General features: G+C 44.8%; 1 protein-coding gene across 1 annotated transcript in view; it reads right to left on the bottom strand.

The window, feature by feature from the left end:
• Positions 1 to 26,768, bottom strand: part of LOC146790120 (deoxyribonuclease-1-like) — a 78,470-nt gene that overhangs the window by 14,745 nt on the left and 36,957 nt on the right. The window contains exons 3-6 of the mRNA XM_085628477.1: positions 24,758 to 24,846; positions 12,860 to 12,943; positions 10,816 to 10,931; positions 9,130 to 9,242 (exon numbers count right to left, since the gene is read on the bottom strand). Coding sequence (XP_085484603.1) covers positions 9,130 to 9,242; positions 10,816 to 10,931; positions 12,860 to 12,943; positions 24,758 to 24,846 — 402 coding nt within the window. The remainder of the gene's footprint in view (positions 1 to 9,129; positions 9,243 to 10,815; positions 10,932 to 12,859; positions 12,944 to 24,757; positions 24,847 to 26,768) is intronic.

Raw genomic sequence — 26,768 nt, forward strand, 5'->3', positions numbered from 1 at the left:
TTGTTGCAGAAATATATTAGAATCAGCTTAATACACCTCAATTCTTTAAAAAACACAAATGCAGTAGTTTGGCATGTGTAGAAACCTTCAGAAAGATTATAACTTTTCTATAATCACCTATTGAGTGCAAACAATAAACAGGTTGCCATGAATATCTAATTTCTGCTTGTCACTGTACATCTAGAAAAACCCAGCGGAAGAAAGAAAAGCAATGTTTCCTTTTTTGTTCTGTAAACATCTGCTTTAATTATGCTCTGTGACCTGATCTGCCTTTCGCCTCTTCTGCTGACTCTGGCAGGCAGCATTGTGACATAGGTACTCAACTGTAATAAGTTATTACAGTTAAGTATTATTTCTTTATGATTGGCAAATGGGTGCAGTATAAGTCGCCTATTATAAAGAAATAAGAGACATGTTTTTATACATGGGTTGCAGAATTCCTTGCATTATATATAAGGCTCCCTGTTTTCCGTTTTTACTGATTTTTACAGATAAATACAGACAGAAAACAATGTGTTTTCTGTCTGCATTTATTTTTTAAAGTGGATAAATACAGAAAATTGTGCTTCTTTTGAGTGACTCTCCGTGCTGTCTTTCATAAATGATAGGCCAGCAGCTGAGGAGATGGACAGCATGGGAAATTAAATAACATGCGGTTATTTAAAGAAATTTCATACTACGTCAACCTACTTTAATGGTATAATGCTAGTATTTACCAGTGGATGTATTGTTATGTAATATTATTAAATAGCTAAAACACAACAGACATGAAAGTATGAGTGCGCGTCTATTAGTTAAATAGATATAGAAATGTACAGTTTTACAACTTCATGTATACGCAAAACTCAAAATAAATATGGATAAATACAGATAAAATGGGCAAAAAATAAATATGGATAAATACAGACGGAAATGGACAAAAAATAAATACCATAAAACCGGGAGCCCTATTATATACGACATAATGTACCCCCGCTGTCCATGTTAAAGCCATTCTAGGCACCAAAGAGTATCATGACCAAACAGAGGCACTAGACTGCAGTCCAGAGCGCCTTCACAAGCTCAGAGAACTCCGGGCTGACTTGTGATTGGCTTTAATGATCAGCTGCAGGTAACATTATTTCATGTAATAAAAAGGTGTTTCAATCCTGTGTCAGAACTCACAAGTTGTACCATCTTAGACGTCGGTACCTCGTTCGGTTCTGTTTTTCTTTCCCTTCAGGACTTGTAATTTTGTTTTTCCATTTATGAAAACAGGACTACAAGGCACAAAAGGCAACATAAAAAGAAGACCTGGATGTACTGATCACGCCTACGCTTGGACAGTTCAAAGCAATGTTTGCAACTCGGACGCTTTTCTCCCAGGCTCCGGGTTGGCCTGGGAGTAGTAGCGTCTCTCACCACTTCCCGTGGGATTACATGAGAGGCGCGATATCTTTGGAGCGGTCTGTTGACAGACACGTTGGGCTTACTCTGGCAGGTGAGGTCGCAGAGAGGTACGGGAGACTTATGAGAAGATGTTGCAAAAAGCGGGTGGAGCAGTGAAGTCACTACTCGCTTTTAGTAGCTTATTAAATGTGAGTAATGATATAATTTTCTTATGTTGTGATGGCTCTGTAATCCTTCTTGTACATTAAGTTGTTTTCAAGACTGTGTTGAGGCGCCTGATGTATGGGTTGGGTTGTACGGTAGAGCTGGATTGCACGGGTAGGGCTGGGTTGCACTGCAAAGCTTGGTTGCACGGTAGAGCTTGGTAGAGCTGACTTGCATGGTAAACAAGGGGATTGTTACATTGCGGTGTGATCGATACTTGCCCTCACCACTGCATGTTTATGTCTTTTTTATTTTCTATCTCTGTATGTGAAGGCCTGCAGGGCTTTTTTAAATTTTTTTATCAGATTTTGTATTACTGACTCCTTTCAAGTCTTCGGTGCTTCAATATGTTCACACTGATGACAATCTTCTGCCTATTGATAATATCGATTACTGAACATTTAACTGAGTCATAATGTTACTTGCTGGCCCTCATTGGATATATTTTTTCAGCAGGAGGAAGCATCCTTGCCTAAAAAAATGAACAGCCACTACTCAACATCACTTCCAATTCTTGCCCTTCTGCGTGCTTTAATCCATTCAAAAGCATCTCTGCCTGGTCCATGCTGCCATATGGATTACTGGGCTTTCCCTGTATAAACTCACTGAGCATCCCACCGCTGCTGTTGTGTATCCGTCTATATGTGTTTGGAGCTTATTACGAGTCTGGCGGTGCACGGACCCCCAGACTCATGGGGGCGTGGCGGTGGAGGTCTTGTGACCGCCCTATTATGACCAGGACGGTTGGGCCACTCTAAGATCAACACAACCGCCAGGGATCAGAGATCACTGGCAGTGGCGCAGCAGTCCTGAGACTGAAATATGCGGCCCCGCCAAGCATATTACGAGTTTCCTCACTGTCCCACTTTTCATGGCGGTGCGACTGCCATGAAAAGTGTGATGGTGAGGAAACAAAGAGGACCCTACAAGACCCCCTTGTACCACTGCGCCATGGGGTGTATGCACCCTGGTACCTGCACGGCATGGAATACAGCAATCCATGCCATGCAGTTACTGATTTTGATGTCCCCATTGTGGTGCCTATTTCATAGGGACCGCTGTGGGAACAGCAAAGACCGGCCCGCCTGACAGGAGAAAACTCCGAATCTGGCGGGCGGTTCAAACATGGGTTTGGCGGCGCCTAACTCATAATAATGCCGTTGGTGTTTATGAAGTTACAATTTGCGTGTCTATCACTCACATATCCTTATGCATCACACCGCCTGGTGATGCATCCCATAACAAGAAAAACGCACTTCATGGTAATCTCACAACATGAGAACACTTCCCTCCACTGGCGGACCTCGCGGAGCAGCACCTGCAGCATGTGCTGCACCGTTGCAAGGCGAGGTCACAGGCAGGAGCTCGGGTAGAGGAGTTCCAGCACATTGTTTTTCCTTTCATAGTGTTGCATTTTGTCTCTGCTGCTCTCATTGTTCTGGCAAACAATGTATTTTTCCCTTTCGTTTTGCCCCCGAGGAGTGTTAATGTTAGCCCATTAGCAGTGCGATGTTCCTATTTGCATTTGAAAGGCCGCCTCTGCCCTCTCACCTAATTGGCTGTTTAACCCTCAAGAAAAAAAGATATCAAGTCTGGAACAAAATTTTATTTTGCATTTCTCAAGTCTATCAAGTGCCCTATGTCATGTCAACCATTCCTCGTTTTTCAGCCAACAGCATATTGCATTGTGAGTTTTGCCGTAACTCTTTGTTAATGTTTTCACAGCCCCAAAATTCAAAGTGATGTTGGATAAATTCCAGAACTGGCTAAGAGTGTTTTTCAGAACAGGGTCCACTTGTCAGGTATGTTTTAAAATGTAACAAAGTCATCTGGTCCATTTAAGAAAACTGCTCGTGTCACACATAACCACAAAAGTAAACTCTGCTCACATAGTTTGTGAGGGTTCACTCTTTCATTCATGTCATGCATTAAAATGAGCTTTGGCATTAGGAATTGTTTTGCCTTCTGTGTCAAGGGCAGTTTCATTCGAGCATCACACCATAATGCACAACGCTTTCCATAACCCAAAGAATAAGTAAAAGAAAGGTGGCGATAGCAGGAGGAAGCAAAAAACACACAATTGATGGACGGAATGCAGAACAAATCAAAACATTCACCCCCAGTCAAGAGATCTGGGTTAAATCCATCATTCTTTTGCTCACCATGCTACCCCAGTTTAGACCTGGCCATATTCAAATCAGTCTTGACCCTGTGCCTCATGGGAACAGTACAGCCCGAACTGCCAAGCCAGATCCTCCCTGGACCAGAAACAAGCATCCTAGGACCGGTTTCGGGGTTTCACCCCTCTTCAGCCAGGATAGCTTGATTCCAGTGGCACAGTGAGCCCAGGACTCACGTCTGAGCATACCTGGGGCACTTAGGGCGAGAAAGCAAAAGACACACAATTGATGGACGGAATGCAGAACAAATCAAAACATTCACCCCCAGTCAAGAGATCTGGGTTAAATCCATCATTCTTTTGCTCACCATGCCACCCCAGTTTAGACCTGGCCATATGCAAATCAGTCTTGACCCTGTGCCTCATGGGAACAGTCCAGCCCGAACTGCCTGGCTTGGCAGTTCGGGCTTCCACCATACAGAAGCACTGGCACAAATTAAGCATTGGCAGCAGGAGGACACCCCCGAACACTGTCATGGCAGTTACATTCACACCACTATGTAATCGGGGAATCACCAACCTCATACCCTCAACCTCCAGCGCTCTCATATACGTTTAATGTGAGGGTGCAGGCAAGCAGCTCCAGAGGTCCTACTTCTGCCGGTTGAGGTTTCGGCATCCAGAATTTTCTTGTTCCCTGGTGTCAGTCAACAGACAGAGCACAGGCATCAGAGTGCTTATGAATAGAGTTCCAGCATGATGCAACACACAGGAATATTTACAGGGAAATGGCGGAGCGCGGAACTGCCGCAAAATTTGCAGCGCTGTGCTCCGCCATTTCCAAAAAGCAGGGATGCGCCGTATTTACAACAATACGGCTCATCCCTGTGTTTTCCCTAGTGCTGGCTCTAAAAATAGCTGCCTAGGTGGGCGTGACCAAGATGGTGCCTGTGGAGGAGCGTACTATCGGAGTCCTGCCGTGCCGCTACATTCCTTGGCCGATCCTGGGGGTCTGGCCCCTCTTAAAACCCCAGTGGCGAGCACTGGTGTCCAGGGGAAGTGCACGCACTGCTTTCAAGCTGAGGAGCAGTGCGGGCATGAAGCAGCGAGATCTTCCAGCTGAGTGGCCGCAGGGAAAAAATGGCAGCCAGGGTGATTGGAGTGGGGCGGCTCCTGAGCCCCAGAGGAATTGCGGCGTGCTGGTTGCCCCCCTCCAGCAGACTCCACAGGAGGGGGGCAGGTGCCTGCGGTCCCGGGCCCCGGCTGGATCACTACACAGAGGAGCACACAGCGGGGTGATGGAGCAGACTGCTGCGCCTCTCCTACTCCCGCCCGCGCTCCCTCCTCCCCCAACCTACGAAGATTGGAGGCTACTGCTCACCTGCGGCCCTTGCGTTTGACTTCTGCATGGGCACACCGGAGGTACGCAGTGCAGGGCAGCGGTGGGGCTTGACCTGAGTGCAGGGACCGGAGTGCCCGATCAACGGCCAACCAGTAAACGGCCTATTGGCAGGCAACAATTGGTGAAGAGCACGTGAGCGAGCCACACTGCTGCGGAGCGCACACACTGAGACTGCGCTTGCGGTCCAGACATCGGGCCTGCACCTGTGCGTGACCGTGTGCGACCAGGCGGCCAGCAAAGAAGGTTCTGTGGGACTCTGGTGTGCAGGATCGAGGGCGGACAGTGGCGGCCTCTATGGTGAGCGGCCTAGGCTCGGCCTAAATATATGGACACAGACAATGCTCAGGGGGGTTCTCACTCCCGTACTGGACAGAGGGGGCCTCTGGTGCCCATATCCCTGGCAGATTGAGATAGCTACTTCGGGGCAGGACCTGGTGGTGCTGGAAGGATGCAGAAGGTGTACACCGCTGGATCAGAGGCCTGGACCCCATGCTAAGAGCTACAAGTGGATTGTGCGAGGTGGAGATAGCCCAGGCACGACAAGAGTCGACGGTGGTGAGTCACAGACGCAGGGAGGTCTTTGGGCGCTGCCCTCGGTGGAAACGGGGGGTTGGGAGGAGCCCTTGACTGGCTCTCTTGGACACAGAGGACTGATCACTGCGGGGCCTTATGCGTCCCCTTCCCTTCCATCCACAATCTCCTCTGCTGGGACTGCACTGGTGGTCGGGGGGTCATGGAAGCCTGCCCCTTCCCCCCCACTTGGCATGGAGGGGAAGCGATTAACTACGTGGACTGCCCTTGGGGGCCCAGGAAAGATCACAGCTATCCCCGTCGCCAGCCTGCCACAACAGAGGGCGAATAGCCTATTAGAGGAGTGATTCAAATACGCACCCAAAGGCAGGCCTCTATACTGCTGCAGGGAGAAGATAAAATGGTGACTATCTACTAGCGAAAACTCATTCCAAGTGGGCAGGACCACTGCCGGATCCTGTCTCGCCAAAGCGCCAGACAACGGGGCCAGCACAGTTCCAAGAGGCAGGAGAAGATGGGCCGGTCATGCGTAGCTTTATATGCTTCCCTCTTCAGCACACTGAGGGACGACATCGCGACCCTGAAAACAGAGATTGCCAAAGACATGAAGGAGATTTGCCGTGAAATGAGCAACCTGGAGCAACGAGTAGACTTAGTAGAAAGATCGGGGGATGCCAGAGAGTTCGAGGGATACGGGCAGTGAAATTCTGGAACTCAAGGAACATAATGTGGACCTCAGCTATCGTCTGGAGGACCTTGAAAACAGGTCCCAGAGATCTAACATAAGAATCAAGGGCGGTCCACTGCATGCACATGTGGGCCACCTAGAGGACTTTGTCACTCGACTGTTCCGTCAGATAGCTCCAGAACTAAATGATAAGGAGATACCCCTAGACAGAATGCACAGAGGGGCCACCCATCTCAGTCATCCGGGGCCCCACAGGACATCCTCACATGCCTTCATAACTACCGCCAGAAGGAGCTTATCTTGAATGCAGTGCGTTACCAAACTCATGTCCTCTAAGGGGGGATCAAGGTGCGTTTATTTCAGGATCTGTCCCTCATCCCCCTTCAACGACGCAGCAGCATGAAGCCAATCACAGATTTCTTGAGGGACAAATGGGTGCGATGCAAATGGGGACATCCGTTTCACCATATCTTTCCTTGAATGGAGAAACGCGATCTACCTGCACACCTCCATAAGCAGCAGAAATTATGTGTCTGAACCTGGAACATGATAGCCAGGCGGGGCCTAGGCATCCCCCCCCCCCCCCCCCCCCCAAGTCCGGCCGCCGAAGGCACTCTAAATCTCGACCCCACTGGGGTGTTAGCTGGCCAACAGTGACTGAAAGCATCAGGGAGAGCTCGGCATTGCTGCAGCGTCTCATCAGAAGAGAACACTCACCTGAACAAGAAGACGAATGATTGCACTGGAGGTAAGCGACAACCCGTGAGCCCTTCTCTCCTGGCTATGCCCGGGGTTGATGGGGTAGGACCGGCTTACGGCACGCCTTGCCGCATTGAAGTTGCAGGCCTGGCCCCCTGGATCAGCATGGATTCTAGATTGTACGTTAGATGGCAGCGGCGAAGAACTCCACCAAACGTCATCATCCTAGACTATCTATGCGGGTAGCCGACGACATGGACCCCTACTACGTAATTACTGTTTTTTCACCGATTGGTGAATCTGTTATTCATGTTTCCTTGTTTGTTCCTTTAGACACATGATCCATGCACTATCCACCTGCATTACGGTCTCCACTCACTGCACTCTCGAAACGGGGGGTGGGGTGCTCCCTCTGGCTTATCCTTGGCACACTACCATCTTCAGCACACTCTCCAAGTCATGGTGCAGGTAGTTAGCCTTGACGTTAGAGGCCTAAATTCACCAGCAAAGAGGATTGCGCATGGGAGATTTATCTTTCTTTTGACTGTTGAAAAAATTCAACGAATATTAAAATTATAATTTATAACAAAAATAAAAAACGACTTTTGAGTGGCTGGTGATATGTTACACTATGCTCCAAAGTGGAGCATTCTCCATACTCTTTAAAAAATGCAATCATTCGTGCCGCCCTCCACTCCAACAATAGGTTTATCGATCACTGGATGTAGGGGCCTTTCACTTCATGATCTGTATGATCCAGTCCTCCCGCTCAATGGCTTTAAAAGATATACAGGACGAAAAACCTCTCACTTTACTGCTCTCATTGCCCCAGCATTCTCTTTGTGGGCTAGGGTGGGGTTTATAGTTTGTTATTGCACTAAATCACTGAGAATGATGGCTTAGGGTTTGAAACAGTGCCAGAACTGGGCAAACCCCTTGGAAGTAATGCAAAATTTGATCTACTACAGTACCACAGCCTGGCTTTTTGTGAAACGCAAGCATCAAATGAAGCCAGGCGCAAACTGTGGGCAATTGTTTGTTTGCAGAGTTTTATATAGAGCGAACTTTACCCGAATCCAATCAGGTATCAGAGCGCTTTACATAGCACCAGTTATGTTACATGAGGACACATTCATGTTTTTTGTTAGGCACGGGGAGATTAATTGATTTGCCCAGAATCACAGGATGTTCAGCTTCATTGCCGAGACTCGAACCCAGTTCCCCAGGTCCGAGGTCGAGCGCCCTAGCCGTTACGCCAACTCCAATTTGAATATCACTTGAGCTTTCTGGCTTCTAGTAAATCTGTGCCTTAGGCTATTCGTCTAACCCAGGCCGTAAATGGTTAATGAAGGTAAATCTCTTCTCAGATCAGGGTACATATGGCTTTTCACGCATCCAGTGGGTGACACGGGTACTCTCTTAGACAGTACATTAAATGGAAAGATAGAAGTACAGGCACTCACTATCTAGGGTACCTGTTTGCTCTTGAGAAGTGTGCATGCAACTGTTATGAGAGAGGCCCCTCTCACCAAAGGGACAGGGCTCTATCAGAGCTGTATTATCAAAAAAAAACTCCCTTTGGGATATACTCTATTCAACACTCACACCCACCTATACAGTCAATCACCCGACCCTAAAGGTACAATCACCTAAATCTCAGAATCACTCATAGTACCACGACACAATGTATACTGTCAAAAACAATTTATTGTAAAATAAATATGGTCACCACTCTCTACATTATTTAAAAAATGTTTGTCATTTTTAAAAACACCACAAATTGCCCAAACTCTAAAAAGTCAATTACAAAATGCAAGGCTCCTCCCAGACAATCAATCAAGTTGATTATCTGGGAGGACCCACACATATGGGTGTGAGTGTTGAATCGAGTATATCCCAAAGGGAGGTATTTTTGATAATACTGCTCTTGAGAAGTGCCAGTTCGGGCCTATTACTTGTATTGCAGCACTGAGAAGTGCAGGTACTCTCCATTTCAAATTAAAGAAGTGCAGGTTCTCAGTACTGAACAGTACAAGTCCATTTAAAGCACTGCTCTTAGCACAATATTCTTGCCATTCGTGGTAGTGCAGTACTTACGTCTGTTTGCCATTCATTGATGATGTCCTCATACACGTCGTAGAGGGCGTCCAGCTCTTTCACAGCATCCTTGGGTGCTGCATGCAGAGGGACCATCACAAACTCCTTGATAGCTGTGGAAGTATGGGAACACTGTCAAACAAACAGTCAAACCGGTCAAACAACCAGTGTAAGCCCATCCAGGGCAAAGCAGAGAGTAAGGGCCCGATTTAGAGTTCAGCAGATGGGTTGCTCCATTACAGACGTGACAGATATTACAAGTGCCATTGGATATAATGCACTTGTATAATATGGCGGAGGGGATATCTGGCAATCAGGCCCAAATTCACTTCAAGAATATATCATGGTTATAGTATAAACATTTATATAATAGTGCTCTCATGCACAAGCGAGTCTCTCTAGGAGCTAGACATCACAAAGGGCAGCCTACACAGGGATTTTTTTAGCCTGCGTGATATGATCACATTCAATCTAATCATAGACTAGGAATGACACAGACCAGAAAGACATCAGCATTTTGAACTTTTTTGAAAAGGGACATTCTTTTGTTGACCTCATCCAAATAGGGAGCAGTGCCACAGGGTAGTCAAGACCTGACACTTTACTTGAGAGAGCTGGTTTTCAGGAGCAAAACAATTAATCTGTGTTTCTATTTCGAAGATTTTCCTAGACCTGTGGGGTAACTGACGGGTTTCCTCTAATTGTGCGATTTCAGGGATTTTGGTTCAATTTGTAAATATTATTTAATTCTCCATTTATTGACTGTTCATTTATTCTGTTAAGATTGAGTTCTCTGTCAAGTATTCTCTCTTACTGTTTGTTTTTATTTGCTATGTTTATGTTGTATCACAATGCAACAATACATTCTGAAATTCACTTTTGTAATTGTAGTACTATAGTTGACAGTTAGAAGCTACAAAGCAATATTACTGAACCCCTAAAACACAAGGAAGTATGGCTTCCTCAGCTGTTCAAACATCTGACTGCCTGCTGAAGACTTCATTGAACAATACATTCGCCAGAAACTTGAACTTCGAAGTACCCCAACATCAGCCCTTCCCAAAACATTGACAAAGAATGATCAAGCTCCCTTTCCCATGTAACATAGGGTCCTGAAAGTAGTTACAACCTAGACAACAATGGGTAGACACTCACAATCTTTTATGGACAAGCTAAGTCATCTGCAAGGGCAAATGCTAACATTCTGGTTCAGAGAGTCATCATCTGCCAATATGTACACCTGCAGATGCACCTACTGCATTGGACAATCTAGTAGGACGACAGACTGTTGGCTGTGTTAGCCTAATTATTAGGGGTGGGAAATACAAGGTGGTTGGGAAGAAAGTGGGCAGGCATTAGTAAGGAGGTGGTAAAAAGCATTAAGTGGCATCAAAAGTAGGCAGCCTTGGCATTCGTCAAACCTGGCATTCGGCAGTGCGGACGACTGGCTCCTAAGATAAACTATGGACCCATAGACTTATCTTTATTATGTACATTTATTTGACAAATTGAACACTAGCTCTGATGCCCACTATGGGCTGGTTCTTGCTTTAGAAACAAGCTAAAGTATAGAAATAAAAACACGAAGACAATGTGATTGTCGCTGAAGCGGCAAGCAGGAGAAGGCTGACCAAGTGGGGTGAATGGGCTGTTGTAGACAGGCAATATGATTTTGTGCTGCATTACCTGTACTGGTTGAATGAAATTTAATTACAAAGGGCTCCCGGCTGAAGACGTCGGCTCCGGAGTACATACTCTGATCATGGTAGTGGTAGAACTCAACCACAGACACCGTGTCTGGCCTGTGGGAATAGGATGGGAGAAGGTTTGTTAGTGGCGATTCACAAAAATAGGAATGAGATATTTAAAAGGTTTCTAATATTAGCCAATACCAGTTTCGCAGCAGCCATCAGTACAAGCATTTCCAAAGCAGCGGGGAGCCTAGATATGTGCTATTGGACAACAGCAATCGATGAATCCTCACCCTCGTTCCCTCCCTGCTCTGTACCTGACTAGGAAACTTGGCCCTCTTCTCTATCCAAATACTGGGAAGGGTCACTGTAGGACATACACAAAGTGTAGTGTGGGGGGGTAATGACTTAGGGAAAGGGAGCAAAGCATAGTTGTGTTGTCATGGTGAATGAGGCTCACCTGTGGAAGAATAAGGGCCAGATTACAAGATAAGGCGTTATTTATCACCCCGGATAAATAACGATACCACAGGGTACGTTATTTATTGGGTGCAATAAACAACACCTGTTATGAGTTCACATGAAATAACACACATGAATAATGTATTTAATGCACCAAAATCTCTATGATATGGTAAATGCCGTAAGCTTTCTCCTGTTAAATTTTAACAGATTTGACCTGATGAAATTTAACGAATGTTGAGTTATTTACACATTCGATAATTATTGGATGTGTTAAATACCTAAAAAGTCCTAATTCTGACCCATTGTAAACAGGAGTTTACGCATGGGTCGGAATATTACAAGCAACTCGTAATCAGGTCCATAGAAGCATGTCTATACCTCCTACGATCTCTCCGGCGTGGGTCTTGAGCCTAATTGTATGGACAACGGGTCTGCAGCATGGGGTTAAAAGATGGAGGTCCCTAGCTTTAATGGATCCCATACTTTATTCAGACTTTTTAAAAGAAACACTTTAGCAACCTAGTAACGCACTACTAAATACAATATATGGCTACAGAATGCGATATGGCCAACACAACAATTATGTGTAGCACAAGAATACGCTCACCAATTACGTTTTCCACTGTCTTTTTTTTAAGAGTTTAAAGAATGTTAAACAGTTGCTACTTTGTTGATGTCTTCCTGCAAATACTAATGGAAATTCATACTAAGTATATATGCAATTACTTGTGTTGTACAAAACAGAAAAACTCAATAAAGATGGTTTAAAAAAAATGACCAACACATCAATCTGTTAAACCATTCTCTTGGCTCAATCAGACACCAGCAGTGTACAGACGCGCCGCTGTATACTAAGTCTTGGTGAGGCAACACTAACCCAGCATCAGATAGACATAACCCTTCCCTCACTTTACACCCCATTTAGCCATGCCCAGAGGAATTTGGGCCTCCCAAAGCTCTGGCTCACAATGCGACTTTTGTGAATGTACAGTCCTGCCTGTACCACACCCATCATACTATTGTGTTTCAGAGGTTCGCTCTCTCCAAAGAAGCCGAGGAAGTATCAGGACTGCACACCCCACACAAGGGGACATCACAATTTTGACCACAGAGACTGGACTGCGCTGTGTCTCTTACTTCTTGTGAACACTCTGAGCAATAAGTCTTGCTCCACTACAGCGAAACACGTGTCAGATGAAAAAAGTGGTAACCCTTGTGCTCAAAATAATTGTAACAATGTACAGCTGGCATGTGGCAATGAATTGTGGACATTTTTTGGCTGTAAAAAGCATTACTTAAGTGGAAAATAAATTCCATTTGGATTCTTTGCACTTTAATGGAAGCATGTTTTACATTTTTTTAAAGCTAGTGCTACCGGCCCCCTACAACCTTGATTAACTCATGGATGAGCCCATGCTTTAGGCTCCTTTCGACTCACAGCCTGTTGTGTGATCCCACAGCAGGCCAAACCCTTTCCTGGGGGTACAAGATGTCCCCATGACTTTGACTGCCATGGTCATTGGCCTCTAGTTCCTAATAGAAAATCTGATGCTACCTGCACTGTGTGTGCTCACCGGTAGATGAAGAGATACTGCTCTTTGTGGCTTTGCCGTCCAAGCGGGTCACTGATCACATAGTCGTAGTTGTGATTACAAATGCTGCAAAAACATAAAAAGACAGTCATGAAGTGCAATTTGCCATCATAGCTACCTATAATTACATGCATCAGACTAAGTTATCTATGTAAAGTTACATCTACAAAGAGTGCATGGGAAAAGGGATGACCTCACCGCAGCCCAATCAGAGACCACTTCCGGGTAGAACAAGAGCTACAATTGTATCAACATCCGCTGGTGTACGCTACAGAGACACCTGCTGCATAGAACAGGGAATGCGGGTCACTGGGTGAAACCTGGCATATCTGCAAACTTGTCAGTCATATATATATATAGCAAGCTTGTCACACACATGTACAGAAAATGAACCTGACCTTGTGTAATGTAATCTGAGCTTAAAATGCCCTTGGGCAAAGTTCTCGCTGTATAAAACTGGAAAATAATGTGGTAGTGGGACTAGGTTCTGGGAGTATGCCTTTCTTCATCATGACATGGCGGACTGCTCTGGAAGGCCTTGGAGTGAAGTAAGGTGGCAGGGGCGGGATTATTGCTCTCCTACAGCCAGCACCAGGGGAAGGACTGCATCTTTAATAGTGGCATGCGATGGGCAGGAAAGCCAGTTCTGCTGCCATAGGGTCTTGCGGTGGACACGCCTAGGACAGTTGCCTTTACACAGCCACTACACTGTGTGTGCTATATGAATAAACAAACTAACTCACAAACTGGAATGAGATTCAGGCCCTTTTTTTTGGAGTGACATATGCTGGCTTGTGCTGAGAGTACTTCAGAAAGAGGACTGCACCTCAGAAGAGTAGACAGCCTAGTATTGGCCTTTTCATGACAGATGTACCATGAGTTCTATTCTCAAAAAAAGGTCACAAATTGCCCACTGACTTTGCCAACTGACTTTGAATTTACAAAGTGACCTGTGTACTAATAGGTGGCATTGCAAAATCACCATTCACAATGGGGTCTCAAAACGACTTGCCTAATAAATATCAATCAGGCAAGTCACAATTTGTGACCCCCCTGTGATTGACACAAAAGCAGGAATGGTGGCCTCTGTGGACATCCCTGTGTTTGCATTACCAGATGGATTTTTGTTTTGTTTTAGCACCCAGTATTCCTTACTAAAAATAGTGCTGCTTTAAACAGCTGCAGCTCCTCCGCTAAGGTAGAGGAACGTTGCCCCACTGCTCTCAGAGGAAAAATAAAATGATAATTACAATGTTATTTTCATTCTATTTTTTGTACCGGCAACGGGTCTATGTTAGGGCGGGGCAGGCTGGGGTCACAGGTAGGAGAAGTGGTTTGTGCACCATAAGTGCGCATGATAGTTTTGCTGGCTGTCTTTTAGATTTTTGGGAAACATCGGGGGGAGGATCACCACTGCCTACTCCCTCTGAGGTTACCAACATAGTTCTCAATGGGGAAGCGGTCCCTCTGGCAATCAGCCACCACATCATTTGAGGTGCTGGGAACTGTTCAGTGGTTTGCGACCGGAACACAAACACTGATGTATGGCATACCAAATGGGAGTTTGCAAAGAATGCCCCTTTTATGTCCCTTTTAAATTGCCATTCGGTGCCGGTCGCAAAACTCATTTATGAGTCTGAAAAACCTTTGCAACTTATAAAATGGACTTTGTACATTAGTGAGAGGCATTTTGTAATTTCAAGCCCAGTGAGTTTGTGGGGTTACAATTTCAAAATCCTTTCGTACATCTAGCCTTTCGTCGTATATGTACTCTCTGGGCTTGCAGTATTGTTGAAGTAGACGTGGCTGTTCGTTCAAAGTAAGAAACCCCGCATGATAAAGGAAAGCAAAGTAATGCTCTTATACTGATACCTGCAGGCAACGTTTTGGATAATTTCTGTAAAAACATGCCCTGTGGAGCAAGAGACGAGTACTGCTTGTGCATCCTCCTAGCAGAGATTAATTTGTGGGTCACTTTCATTTCCAACCTGTATGCTGGGAACGGCGTAAGGGTAGAATGTAAGGGGTCTACTAAAGAAGATGAGTTTTCTATTGACGCCCCTTCGGAGAAAACCATTGAAATGGCCATTAAGGACATGCGTTCCTCTGGAGCAATGGGGCCTGATGAACTTCCCATATCGGTATTGAAGCAGGACCCTGTTTTATGGAGCAAGATTCTTTTTCCATTATTTAGATCTTGCTTCATTAGTAAAACTGTGCCCTCTTCTTGGAAGGGGAGCATATTGGTTCCATTATTCAAGAAGGGCGATAGGGATAAGCCAATGAATTATCGCCAGATAGCCCTTCTCGATGCCATTGGAAAAGTATTTTCCAAATGTCTCCTATCGCTAATTACTGATTGGGTTGATGCGAATCAGATATTACCCCTTGAACAAACCGGCTTCCGTAAGGGGCATGGTACATTGGATAACCTCACAGCCCTTCAGGTTATTTCGGACAAATATATAAGAGTTCGGGGAGGAGGAGTGTATACGGCTTTCATTGATTTCTCCACAGCATTCGACAAAGTTGATCGTCCCTTGCTGTGGAGAAAGCTATCTGACTTGGGCATGCCCCCTCTTCTATTAGATCTGGTGCGGTCTTTACACACGGACACTTGGTGCCGAGTGTTACAAGGTGGAGTAAGGGGTTTATCGCGGGTTATTCCCTCCATTAATGGATTAAAACAGGGTTGTCTACTGGCCCCATTACTGCTCTCCCTGTATATTGCTGACCTTCCAGCTTCGCTTTCATCTTGTGTTGGCATAGCCCCGGTAGTGGGGGGATCTTCTATTTCCTGCCTCCTATATGCAGACGACATCCTTATCCTAGATTTAACACCTAAGGGATTAGCTAATCGTCTGCAGGCTTTACATCTTTTTGCAGAGACCCACTACATGAGGATAAATGCCACAAAAAGCAAAATGATGTGCATTACAGGGAAGAAAAAATCTAAATCAGAGAATTTTGGTTGGTCAGTTGGTGGTCAGAAATTGGAGGTGGTTAAGACATATACCTTCTTAGGAAAAATAATTTCTGCCAACCTGAGTGAGAAGCCTCATATCGATAATAATTCCCGTAAAGCCCTGTCCCAAGGCAAAAGTCTGAGCGCCCTTTATTCCGCCACAGGGAGAAGACACTTTGCTTGTTTACTGGAGGTCTATAGGGCAAAAATTCCATCAACCCTCTTGTATGGAATGGAACTGGTTGACTTAAAGCACTGGGGTTTTCTACAGACGGTAGAAGGAAAATTATTAAGGTCTATAACTTCTCTCAACCCCGCCTGTTCTGTGGCTGCCTGTAGACTTGAATTCGGTCTCCGTAGTAGTTGGGTGCAGGGCCTGGCTGCTCTAGTACGATGGGTTGCCAGCCTGGCTAGAGGAGAAACAGGGACTTTGAGATCCCTTCTCAAGGGGGAATTGTTGGGTAGCTTAAGAGAGTACTCCCTAATTGGTAAGAACTTTAGAAAGGCTGTGGCACTTCTTGAATTGGAAGAGAGTACCCTTTTTACTATTTCCCCTTCCCAGCTAAAATCTCTTTTGAAACAGGCTTCTTGGGCTCTTTGCTTCACGTTGGACAAGAAGTCCATGCCAGTAAAGAGGGGAGGTGATCTCCTTGCAAACACATACTCAATGAAGCTTGCCCAACCCTATGTCACCTGGAATCTACCACATGGTGTTCGGAGATTTTGGTTTCTCCTAAGGCAGGACTTGCTGCCCCTAAATACTCTTTTGGCAAAATGGCATGGGTCCTCTCCCACATGTAACTTTTGTAATATGTCTGCTCAGGATCGTTCTCATGTACTGTTTATATGTCCTGCATTGCGTCCACTTCGTTCGAAGTGGTTAAGATCAATATGCTTGCAATTGGGTATTCTCAATGTGAATTCTTTTTTGCAGGCCTTATATACTCCTCCAAATGAAATGTTTTGCTTCAATATTTGTAACTTTTTTATAGGTTTTTTAGCTATTTATTGATGAAATATGGAGGTATGTGTCGCTGATTATCTTGTTCTGTGGAAAATGTTGTAGTTGTCATTTTTACTTTGAGAATGTGTATTTGTATTTGTGTATCTTGTTTTATGTGGACCTCTTCAGAGTGCCAAAACATAATAAAATTGATTGATTGATTGATTGATTGTGCCAGTACTAATTTGTAAAAACAACAGTTGATGGACAGAATGCAGAACAATGTCATACAGTACAGAGATCTGGGCCTAAATCCATCGTTTTTTTGCTCACCATGCCATTCCAGTTTGAACCCAGCCATATGCAAATCAGTCGTGACCCAGTGCCTCATGGGAACAGTCCAGCTCGAACTGCCAAGCTAGGTCCTCCCTGGACCGGAAACAAGCATCCTGGGGCCGGTTTCGGGGCATCACCCCTCATCAGCCAGGCTAGCTTGAATTGAGTGGCACAGTGAGCCTGGGACCCACGTGGGCATTTGTAAACACCAGCACTTATTTATGACAGTTTACCACATGGTGCTGCTGTCTGTATATTTTTTAGCATAGATCATGAACAAAGAATAAAATATACTTAAAAAAATACAAAATATGTGGACCCAGGCATTATTTAGAGTGTTAGGTGATTTGGAATAGTATGTGGCAGTGCTGTCATGGACAGTGTGTAGAGCCAACCATAGTGGCTTTCTGAGAAATACCTCGGGTCCTGGCACTTACGTTTTAGCAAATTAAGTACTGAAGTGGAGGAAATGGCCATTAGAGAAGGGGAAGCAGCTAGCTCTTATAGTGACTCATGCTGTCTAGACTAAGCAAGTTGTTCAAGACGTTTCATTTTTGAAAAATGTTTAAATACATGCCAGGAGGCCATTGCATTTTGCACCATCCATTGTCCCTGCCAGCTCTGCCAATGACAGTACCCACACAACTACTAACAATCACATATTCAATTAATAAACAACTGTTGTTGCGCTTATCTCTAAATTAGACAAACTGTCATAAGTGCTGGTGTTCACAATTAAGGGGCGAGCACGAAAAACACTGGAAAAATTAGGCACTGTGGAGACACAAGTACTTTTACACTACATTGTATAGTACACTGTCCCATAAGGGTATTTAATTTCAGGGAACCTGGCAATGGAAGCAGCAGGTTGCTGCTCAAGCAGTAAAGCAGGTTGGTGCTCAGCTGAATGTGGACAACCCCCCCCACACCCTCTTGTATTGGTCTGGCTCATTTGCTGCCCTCGCTATGCACCATATGGAAGCTGGTCTGTCAAAATTTGCCAAGGCTGCTTTGGGTTCCTAGTCTGGCCCTGTTAGTCAGGGGTCACAGTAATGTATAGGGGTACCATGCTGGAGCAGGAAATACTCTCCCGTCATTCATCCAAGACTAATGAACTGACAAAGGGAGGATGTAGTTCGACCTTAAGGACAGAGATTCTATTTCAGGACCGGAGCCTACGATTATGATTCTCTTCCTTTACTAATCAAAAACAGCAGCCAATGAAAAAACACTTTACATACAACATAAACAACACATTCCACGATGCTCTGCATATTATCCACCAATCATGGCCCAGTGGTCCATATAAATCTAAACAACGTCATCCTGAGAGCCTCTTTCTTTGCTGCTCGGCAGTCGAGATAAGTGCCTCTATATATTACATTTATATCTGCTTTGCAATGTATTTGGGTATTGCTTTACATTACATATGATGCTATGTATGGCTTGATGATAGCTGTGTTTACATATATGGGTATTTTTTTTACCCTCTCATAGCTAAATCTAGCTGTTTTTTCTGTACCTATTCGCACTGTGTGCGTGAGGACAGTCTAACCTTGCTTCACACTATTGGTTCCTGCCCCGGGTGAGGATACGTTGCTTCCCTTGACAAGTTGTTTACTCCTTCTGATTTTCTGCATAGCTTATCAGCCCCCCACCCCTCCCCCCCGGCCGTTTCTGTTCGGCTGTTCCATGATCGGGCCTGAGCACCTGAGCTGCACGTGTAGACCAATTGGGCTGCTTATGGGCTCCTTCTGGGCTAAGCACCATCCTCTTTTGATTCCTTCTCGTTGAAGCGTTCTTTTAGCACTTACTGATTACATTTCCTGTACAGCGCAGGCTGAACGCTTGCTCAGGCTTAAATAATAGAGTTCCACCCTACATTGAGCTGAGTGCACAGTCCTTTACCATTTTAGGCTCTCCCTGACTCCCGCTATTACTTTTACATGGGGGCTGCAATAATTTGAGTACAGCACCAGCTGACGCCACTTTCTCTTTTGCAGTTGGGGTTTAGCTCCCCCTGCTTATCCTTTGGTATAGATTTGGCTATGTATAGCTACACCTTCCTCACATTTTCATCATGACTGATTGGGTGCCCTTTTGAGGAGGAGGAATATGAAGAGGAACAAGGGTACCATTTAGAAGATAATCCGGTTGATGCACTTAACGCTTCAGTGCAGCAGTGCATCAACTGGGCAATTGAAAATGCGGTTGCCCTCACAGTTAATCAAGCTTTGGTGACCCAACTTGAGTTGTTGGCCAAACACCATGGGTATGATCAACAGGTTGCCCTGAAACCTGCCAAAGGTAATTCTGACCTTCCTTGCAAGGCAAAAACCAAGTTGTCTGATTGGCCTCACACCTTGCCCCCCTTTTCCCAAAGCTCTATTGGTGATCACCAATATTGTTCAGCCCCTCCTACTTCCAAAGGGTCTCAGTACAAGCGCATAGCTGATACAGACATGGATTCCACACATACAGACTCTGCCCATTCTAATCATGATGTCACCCCTAGGTGGAAAAAGCTCAAAAAGTCGTCCTCTGATAGACCTCCGTACTCTTCCTAGTCCCCCCTTCCAATCCCTTCAATTTCAGCCGAGAGGATATTGTCAGTCCAAGATCTTCTGATTGGGGCCCTGCTCTGGTGGTTTCAAAATATTTGCATGATAAATTGAGCAAGGGGTTCGGCACAGAAGTCGACAGTAGATGCTGCGTCCACGGCTGGATCCCTAACAAAGTGGCTGAAACTCCAGAAATTCTAGTATGTTAACCTTTCTAAAAAAAAGTTTGCCAAGGACCCCAAGAAGTGAATAGACTGCACTTGGCATGCGTGCCAGGAGAAAATGGTTGAGCTCACAGGCCCTTTGGCAAAAATTCTGGAAATGGCCCTAATCGTCAAGGGGACTGGTGCCCCTATTAACCCCAACATTTTGGCATAGTGGATCCAACAGGCCATATGCCTGCTGGGAAATGCCAATTGTGCCATGTCCTTGGAAAGAAGAAAATCCCTCCTGATGCTTATGGACACAAACGTTGTTGAATTAGCTTTGGTGGAAGTTGGTCCTTTAGTTGAAGGACTGCTTTTTGGGGACAAATTTGTAAAAGACAGTTCAAAATATGTAATCATGTTTACAACTCTGGACAAAGCGCAAACCAGCCTAAAAAAGGTATTCCAGGGGAGCCTTTTTTGAATGTTCTCACAGAGAATTTTATGGACGTAGTCAAGGAGAGTGGCAAGACCTCACAAGGGGAGGTACTTTTTTCCCATCCAGATAGTGCTTCTCCATACACCTCTCCAATCCAATAATTCCACAGGTAAGCGTCATAGATTTCTCAGAGGTTCATTTTGGGGGTTGAGTACAATTATTTCTTCACAGGATGCATTGGTACTGTAAACTATTCAAGGTTTCAGGCTGGAATCGTATCAGACGCCCCGCCAACAGGGGCTCCCTCAACAGCTTAATTTTTCCCTACAAAAGTCAACTTTTATAGATGACAAAATAAAAGGCTTGCTGCAGAAGTGCGCTGTAGCCTTTTGTGATCCTCATCCAGGGGGCTTCTGCAGCAACATCTTACTGGTACAGAAGAGAGGGGGGGACGCAGATTGGTCTTGAACCCGCAAGAGTTCAATTACTTTGTCACGTACAGACATTTCAGAATGGAGGGTATCAATCTCTTGACAGACTTATTGCAGAAAGAGAACTGGATAGTCCCTTTAGATCTCAAAGATGCCTACCTATCCATTCCCATCTTTCCTCCACACAGATGGTTCCTTCATTTCAGGTGGAGGGACAGGTGAATGGAATATTTGGTCCTTTCTTTCAGGCTTTCTTTAGCACCATGGTGCTTCACCAAGGGAGTTTGCATGATCATTTACCTCAACGGTGTTCTGGTCATGGCGCACTCCCAAGAGTTGGTATCTCTACACCTGCTGACGATTATATCTCCTTTTCAAGACTTGGGGTTGTAATCAACAAGATGAAATCAAGTCTATGTTTCTCTCAATCCACAGAGTTTGTGGGGTTTGTGATCGACTCAGAGTCAGCTCAGCTGAGGCTCCCAAAGACCGAGGTATGGGACATCAAAAAGGAACTGAAGTCGGTACTTTCCCAACAGACAGTTACCATTTGATTGCTCACCTTGTCGGTCTGCTAGTCTTCCCCATACAAGCAATATTTCTGGGCCCCCTTTACTACAGGACCCTTCAGAGGTTAAAAATTCAGCACTGGAGGAAGGGTTTGGCATAGATAGATCAGGTTCCTCTGACAGAAGAGGTGAGAACAGAGCTACGGTGGTGATTGGGACACATGGACACGTGGGATGGCAGAGCCATCATTGGAATTCAACCAGAAGTGGCTATAGAGTCAGACGCCAGCTGTTGGGGTTGGGGGGTGCACTGTGGGGACATCTCAAATGGTGGCAGATGGTCTCTTCAGGAGTTAGAACTCTAGATCAATTTCCTGGATCTACTGGCTGGGTCCTATGCCATCAGGACTCTCTCCCCCCAAAAGATGTCTTGTTGTATCCTCCCCAGGATGGACAATATATCTGCGGTGAAGTACATCAACAAGTTGGGGGCACTTGATAGCCCCTATTAGTGGCAAAAGTAAAGGATTTTGGCATTATTGCCTAAGTCACAGGATAGCTATGGTGGCAGAATACATCCTGAGACAATCCAACGTAGTGGCGGATTGGAACTACAGATACCTGATAGATCATAGTGACTGGAAACTCCATCCTGAGCTATTCAGGTTGATCCATTATGTTTGGGGTCACTGCTGGATAGTCCTCTTTGCCTCCAGACTGAATCGGCAATTGGATAAGTTCTTCACTATGAGGCCGGACCCGTTAACTACAGATGCTTTTTCTCAAGATTGGTCGAAGGACCTGAATTATTCCTTTCCCCTTTTTGCATTGATCCCCGGGGTAGCAACTCAAATCAAGCAGCAGGTAGCAGAGGTGGTGCTAGTCACCCCGGTGTGGAAAGCTTAACCTTGGTTCCTATTCCTCTTGGAGTTGATGTGCGATCCTACTCAGCTTCTCCCTTGGCCTTAGATGATGGTCCATGGCCCTCTGGGGAAACTACATCCAATGGTGGTATCGGAGCAACTGTCCCTGATGACCTGGAGACTTTCTGGCAACAGTGGTGTTTGCCAGGCATTTTGGATACGGCTTCAAAGTTTGTTAAGCGAGCCTGGGCCCCTTCCACTAGGAAGAGGTATTCTTCAGCATGTAGATGCTAGGTGGGTTGTTGCTTGGAACGGCACGCTGATCCCATGGCAGCAGGTATATCTCACATTGTTAATGTTTTGTCACAGAAAGCAACTGAGGGTTTATCATACAGGATGATGAACAATTTTCATTCTGCTATTGCAGCAGGACATAAATATATTAATAATAATACTGTAGGGATACATCCCATCGTCTGTGAGCTTCTTAAGGGTATCAGAGTTACTACTCCTCCCAAACCTAAGTATTCCTTTTTGTGGGATGTGAATTTGGTCTTGGGCCTTTCTGAAAGATGGCCGAGTAATGATCAGTTGTCCAGGAAACAGTTTTCCGCTAAGCTAAACATGCTGTTATGTCTCACCGTGTGTAGGAGGACTTCGGATGTGAGAGTTCTGGACATTGCAGGTAGAGTATTGACTCCTGAAGGGGTTTCTTTTATGATTACTGGTGGGACAAAAACCTTTTAAAAGAGTATCATGCATTTCCTGCTAACTATAAACTGTCTGTGGTCAAATGCTTGAACGCATATGAGTAATGTACTCATGCATTGAGAAATGATACTTCTGGTCAGTTGTTGATTGCTTTACAGAAGCCTTTTAAACCAGTGTCATCTGCCACTATAGCCAGATGGATAAAATTAGTTATGGCAGAAGCTGGAATTGACACTCATTCTGTTCGAGGTGCTTTGGCTTTATGTTAATTTCAACTATTCAGGATATCATGAAATCAGATGACTGGTCATCTGATTCTACTTTTAAGCAATTTTATTACAAACCAGTGGGTGGTATTACCTCAGAAGTATTCAATAAGCTTTAAACTAGCATAATTGGAGCCTCCAGTCCTGACATAGAAGAAAAAATATAGTAACATTCACAGCAAGAATTTTTGATTCTATTAAGGACATGGGGGCGAGGATATTCCCACTCAGGAATATCAGTCATTGATTTGTAATGTTAGGATTTTGACTGTTTTTCTTTCATTGTTTACCCTACCCGTATTTATCTCTATGGGATATGTGGATATTATGGTGTCTTATTTCTTTGGTAGGTTCTGATCAGAAGACAGACTGAACATGTTCAAATGTCGTCCCCAGAGTTGGCGTTTCGCACTTCAGTTGCTGGCTGAGCTGTTGCTCGCGGATTGGTGACATCTGATGAAGTTGTCCCTTCGACGTCAGCTTGTTATCATTGGCCTTCAAGTTCCTATTGACTATTCTGAGCAAAGAAAGAGGCTCTCAGGATGGCTTCGTTTATACTTAAATGGGCAACTGTTTCATTATTGGTGGATAATAGGCAGCGCATCATGGGATATGTGCTTTATGTTGTATGTAAAATGTTTTTTCATTGGCTCCTGTTTTTGAGTAGTACAGGAAGAGTAGCATAATCCTCGCTTCTACGTCCTTAATAGAATCGAAAATTCGTAGTGCGAATTCGGGTAAATGTTTTATACTCCTTGATGAGGAAGGCAAAGAGCTACGTCATCAATCATTATCATTCTACTCGGGGAGGTTTCAGCTTACTTCTGATGTAGTGACAACTGCTGGGCAGCTAAATGTAGGTATTAGATTTATATAGAACAAACCTAATTATATTTTGGTACTTGTGATTTTTAAAAATAAATAAATGCTGAAGTACAAAAGCTAGAATGAAAAGGGAAAAAACAGCACTGAACAAGCTACTCACATTAGACATGGAACAACTCGAGAGCATTCAATCGCTACATGAATATGGTACAGTGCTGATTTGACAGAAATGGCACAGGGTACTGTATGTATTGGTATTTTTATGGCACAGAACACATCTGGTTGGTGATCAATGCAGGGCTGCACATAGCAAAATGGCTGACAGCAACTAGGTTACAATAAGGACCAAAAAGATGGGGTCACTGTGTAATGATAGCAGTGGGCAGTGCCAGCAGCGACCTTCTAAGTAGGTATTTGAGCCCCCGCACTTAATAAAACAAATATATAGGCACCGGCTATAGTACAGGGGGTGTCTTGTAAACCAGACTTATAGAAACACATTTTTGCCTTTTGAGATGCTAATTGGAGAAGTGTGAGCAGCAACAGGGAGGTGACCCTAAGTTGGGTGCAGTCCCAAAGCTTTAGTGGAGCTCATCTCATCTCATCTCCTCGATGAGTTAATGGTCAGTCAGCCCTTACAGAGAGGGGCGAGGAAGGGATGGGGTGTGGGGGTCTCTTCTGAGACTTCAGCTAAAGAGACTCTTGGTGCCAATGAACTTACTTCCAAAAATCAATTCTCTGGGAAACTAATTTTCATAAAACATTCCTTTATGCAGCAGGATTCTATTAGGAGGCCTGGCTTGTTTGGGGACATTGCTCTCTCTCTGGTGACCTTCAAGTGTCCAGCTAACAACAAACAGAAAGGAAAAAGATCTCCAAATGTACCTGTTGAGTTTCTCCATCAGGGGCGTCACTGCACTCAGATCAGCATCCCTCACCTCTTGCACGACCACAATATCATACCTCGCCAGAATCTGTAGGAGCCACAAATGAGACATCACTGACAGCTTACTTGAGTGTCCCATTAGCTACATATCACCCTCCCATCGATCCACCCACTACACATCCTCTGTAGCTAATCAAAGGCTGTGTCTTTAGCCAAAAGAAAACCAACTGGAAAGAGACAAGCCCAAGATCACAGAGTCACAAGTTATGCATTTATTTTTAGTAGCCAACAGTTTTGTTGATATAGTGGTCCAGTCAAACTCTATGTATAATGCCATGGATGAGTATATTTGAAGTAGACAGTCTTAATAGAAACTTATCTTGCAGTAAAATATCATGTGATGGGGAGGTGACCCCAAGAGACTGAGGTAAGGCGAAACAGACACTGGGCCACGAGGAAGTGAGAACTGTCTGCCTGGTAATTGGGTGAAAATGTTCACGTGGGAGCAGATTTACCATTTAATCGTGCATAGCAGTGCAGCAGCCGCAAATCCTGTGCTGCGTGAAAAGGAGAGAGGAGGAGAGCTCCATATTTACAAAACTATGGCACTCACCTCCCCTATCCCTAGTGCAGACGCTGAAATGAGCTGCCATGTGCCACGGAGACCCCTTTGCGCCATGGTGCAAGGGTGTCTCTGTGAGTCTAGCATAGGATTTGTACTGGAAGGGCCCTTACAGTACAAAATATTATGCATAGACTGACTTCAACTATTTTCCCTCTTTGAATGTGCGCTGTAAAGTGCAGCACATGTACAAAGTCAGAAAAGGAAGGAAAAATGAAAGCGTTTCTCCTTCCTTGCGCCTACTTCAAAAGGGCGCAGGTTTCTGACACTAAACCCTGTCTACTTTATTCAGTAAATAGGGTTTAGCGTCAGAAACCTTGGGTGTTTGCATGATACGCCCCCTTGGTGCTAAGTAAAGCAATGCAGCGCTATGTGCTCCTTTGCGTTCCTTTCTTGTTATTTCCAACGCTAAACAAGCTTAGCTCAGGAAAGTAAATCTGGAAAAAAAAGATTTGCGCTGATTTGTGTCACTTTTTTTGTGATGCAAACACTGCGTGAAATCTTAGTAAATCACCTGTGTGATGTGATAGCCATTGCTCACCCAATAACACAACTGTATAAAATGTTAAATATTACGAGCTTTCTAAAACAGCATGGTGGGGTCTGAGGGCATTGTTCCAAGACATTTAGATAAAAATTATAATCAGTCATGCTTTTCAATTTATCACAGTACACATATGCAGAGTAATATATTCTAAATCAGCACAACCTTTCAAGTAGGATCCAAGGGGGTCATATTAAAAGTCCAGTATGACAAAGAGGTGTCCAACGTAGGTGCACAAATACCACATCCAATATAGATTCCCAGGATTTCCATGTAAAGTAAAACTTCTTATAATCAGCCTGTTTGCAGCTTATTTATGTAGTCAGTAGCCATCCAGAAAATGTTGCAATAACCTGGCCATTCAGGGCCTTGATTGGAACTGGTGTGCTGCACAAGAATTTGGGTCCGATTACAAGTCGAGTGGTGCAATATCTCGGTGCGGATCTACACTTGTTTTCTTCCTCGGTGTTTCCTTCACAGATTCCTCCTGCTGAAGGGAATCTGTGAACGAAAATGTATCTGGAATTTGAAAAATTTGTGGAAATGGGCCTGATATATCTGGATCCCGATTGTTCTTTCATATTCCAGATGGATTAGCTCATAATAGGATTGGTGCAGAGAAGGAATTCCCACCCAGAATTGGTAATTTCTGCTTGCAAAATCAAAAAACAGAGAGATCTGATTGTCCAAGGAGACTTTTTTCCCCATCGGCCGTCTCACTCCCATGGGAGTGTGAATCCCACGGGAGCTCACGCTGTGATTGGCTGGCTGCAACATGAAGAGAAAAGTTGCCATTGCCATTTCAGGACATGGGGACACTGTTGGACATAAAGCTGGCCACAAA

The sequence above is a fragment of the Triturus cristatus genome, chromosome 10, assembly GCF_964204655.1.
Source record: "Triturus cristatus chromosome 10, aTriCri1.1, whole genome shotgun sequence".
Taxonomy (NCBI): Eukaryota; Metazoa; Chordata; class Amphibia; order Caudata; family Salamandridae; genus Triturus; species Triturus cristatus.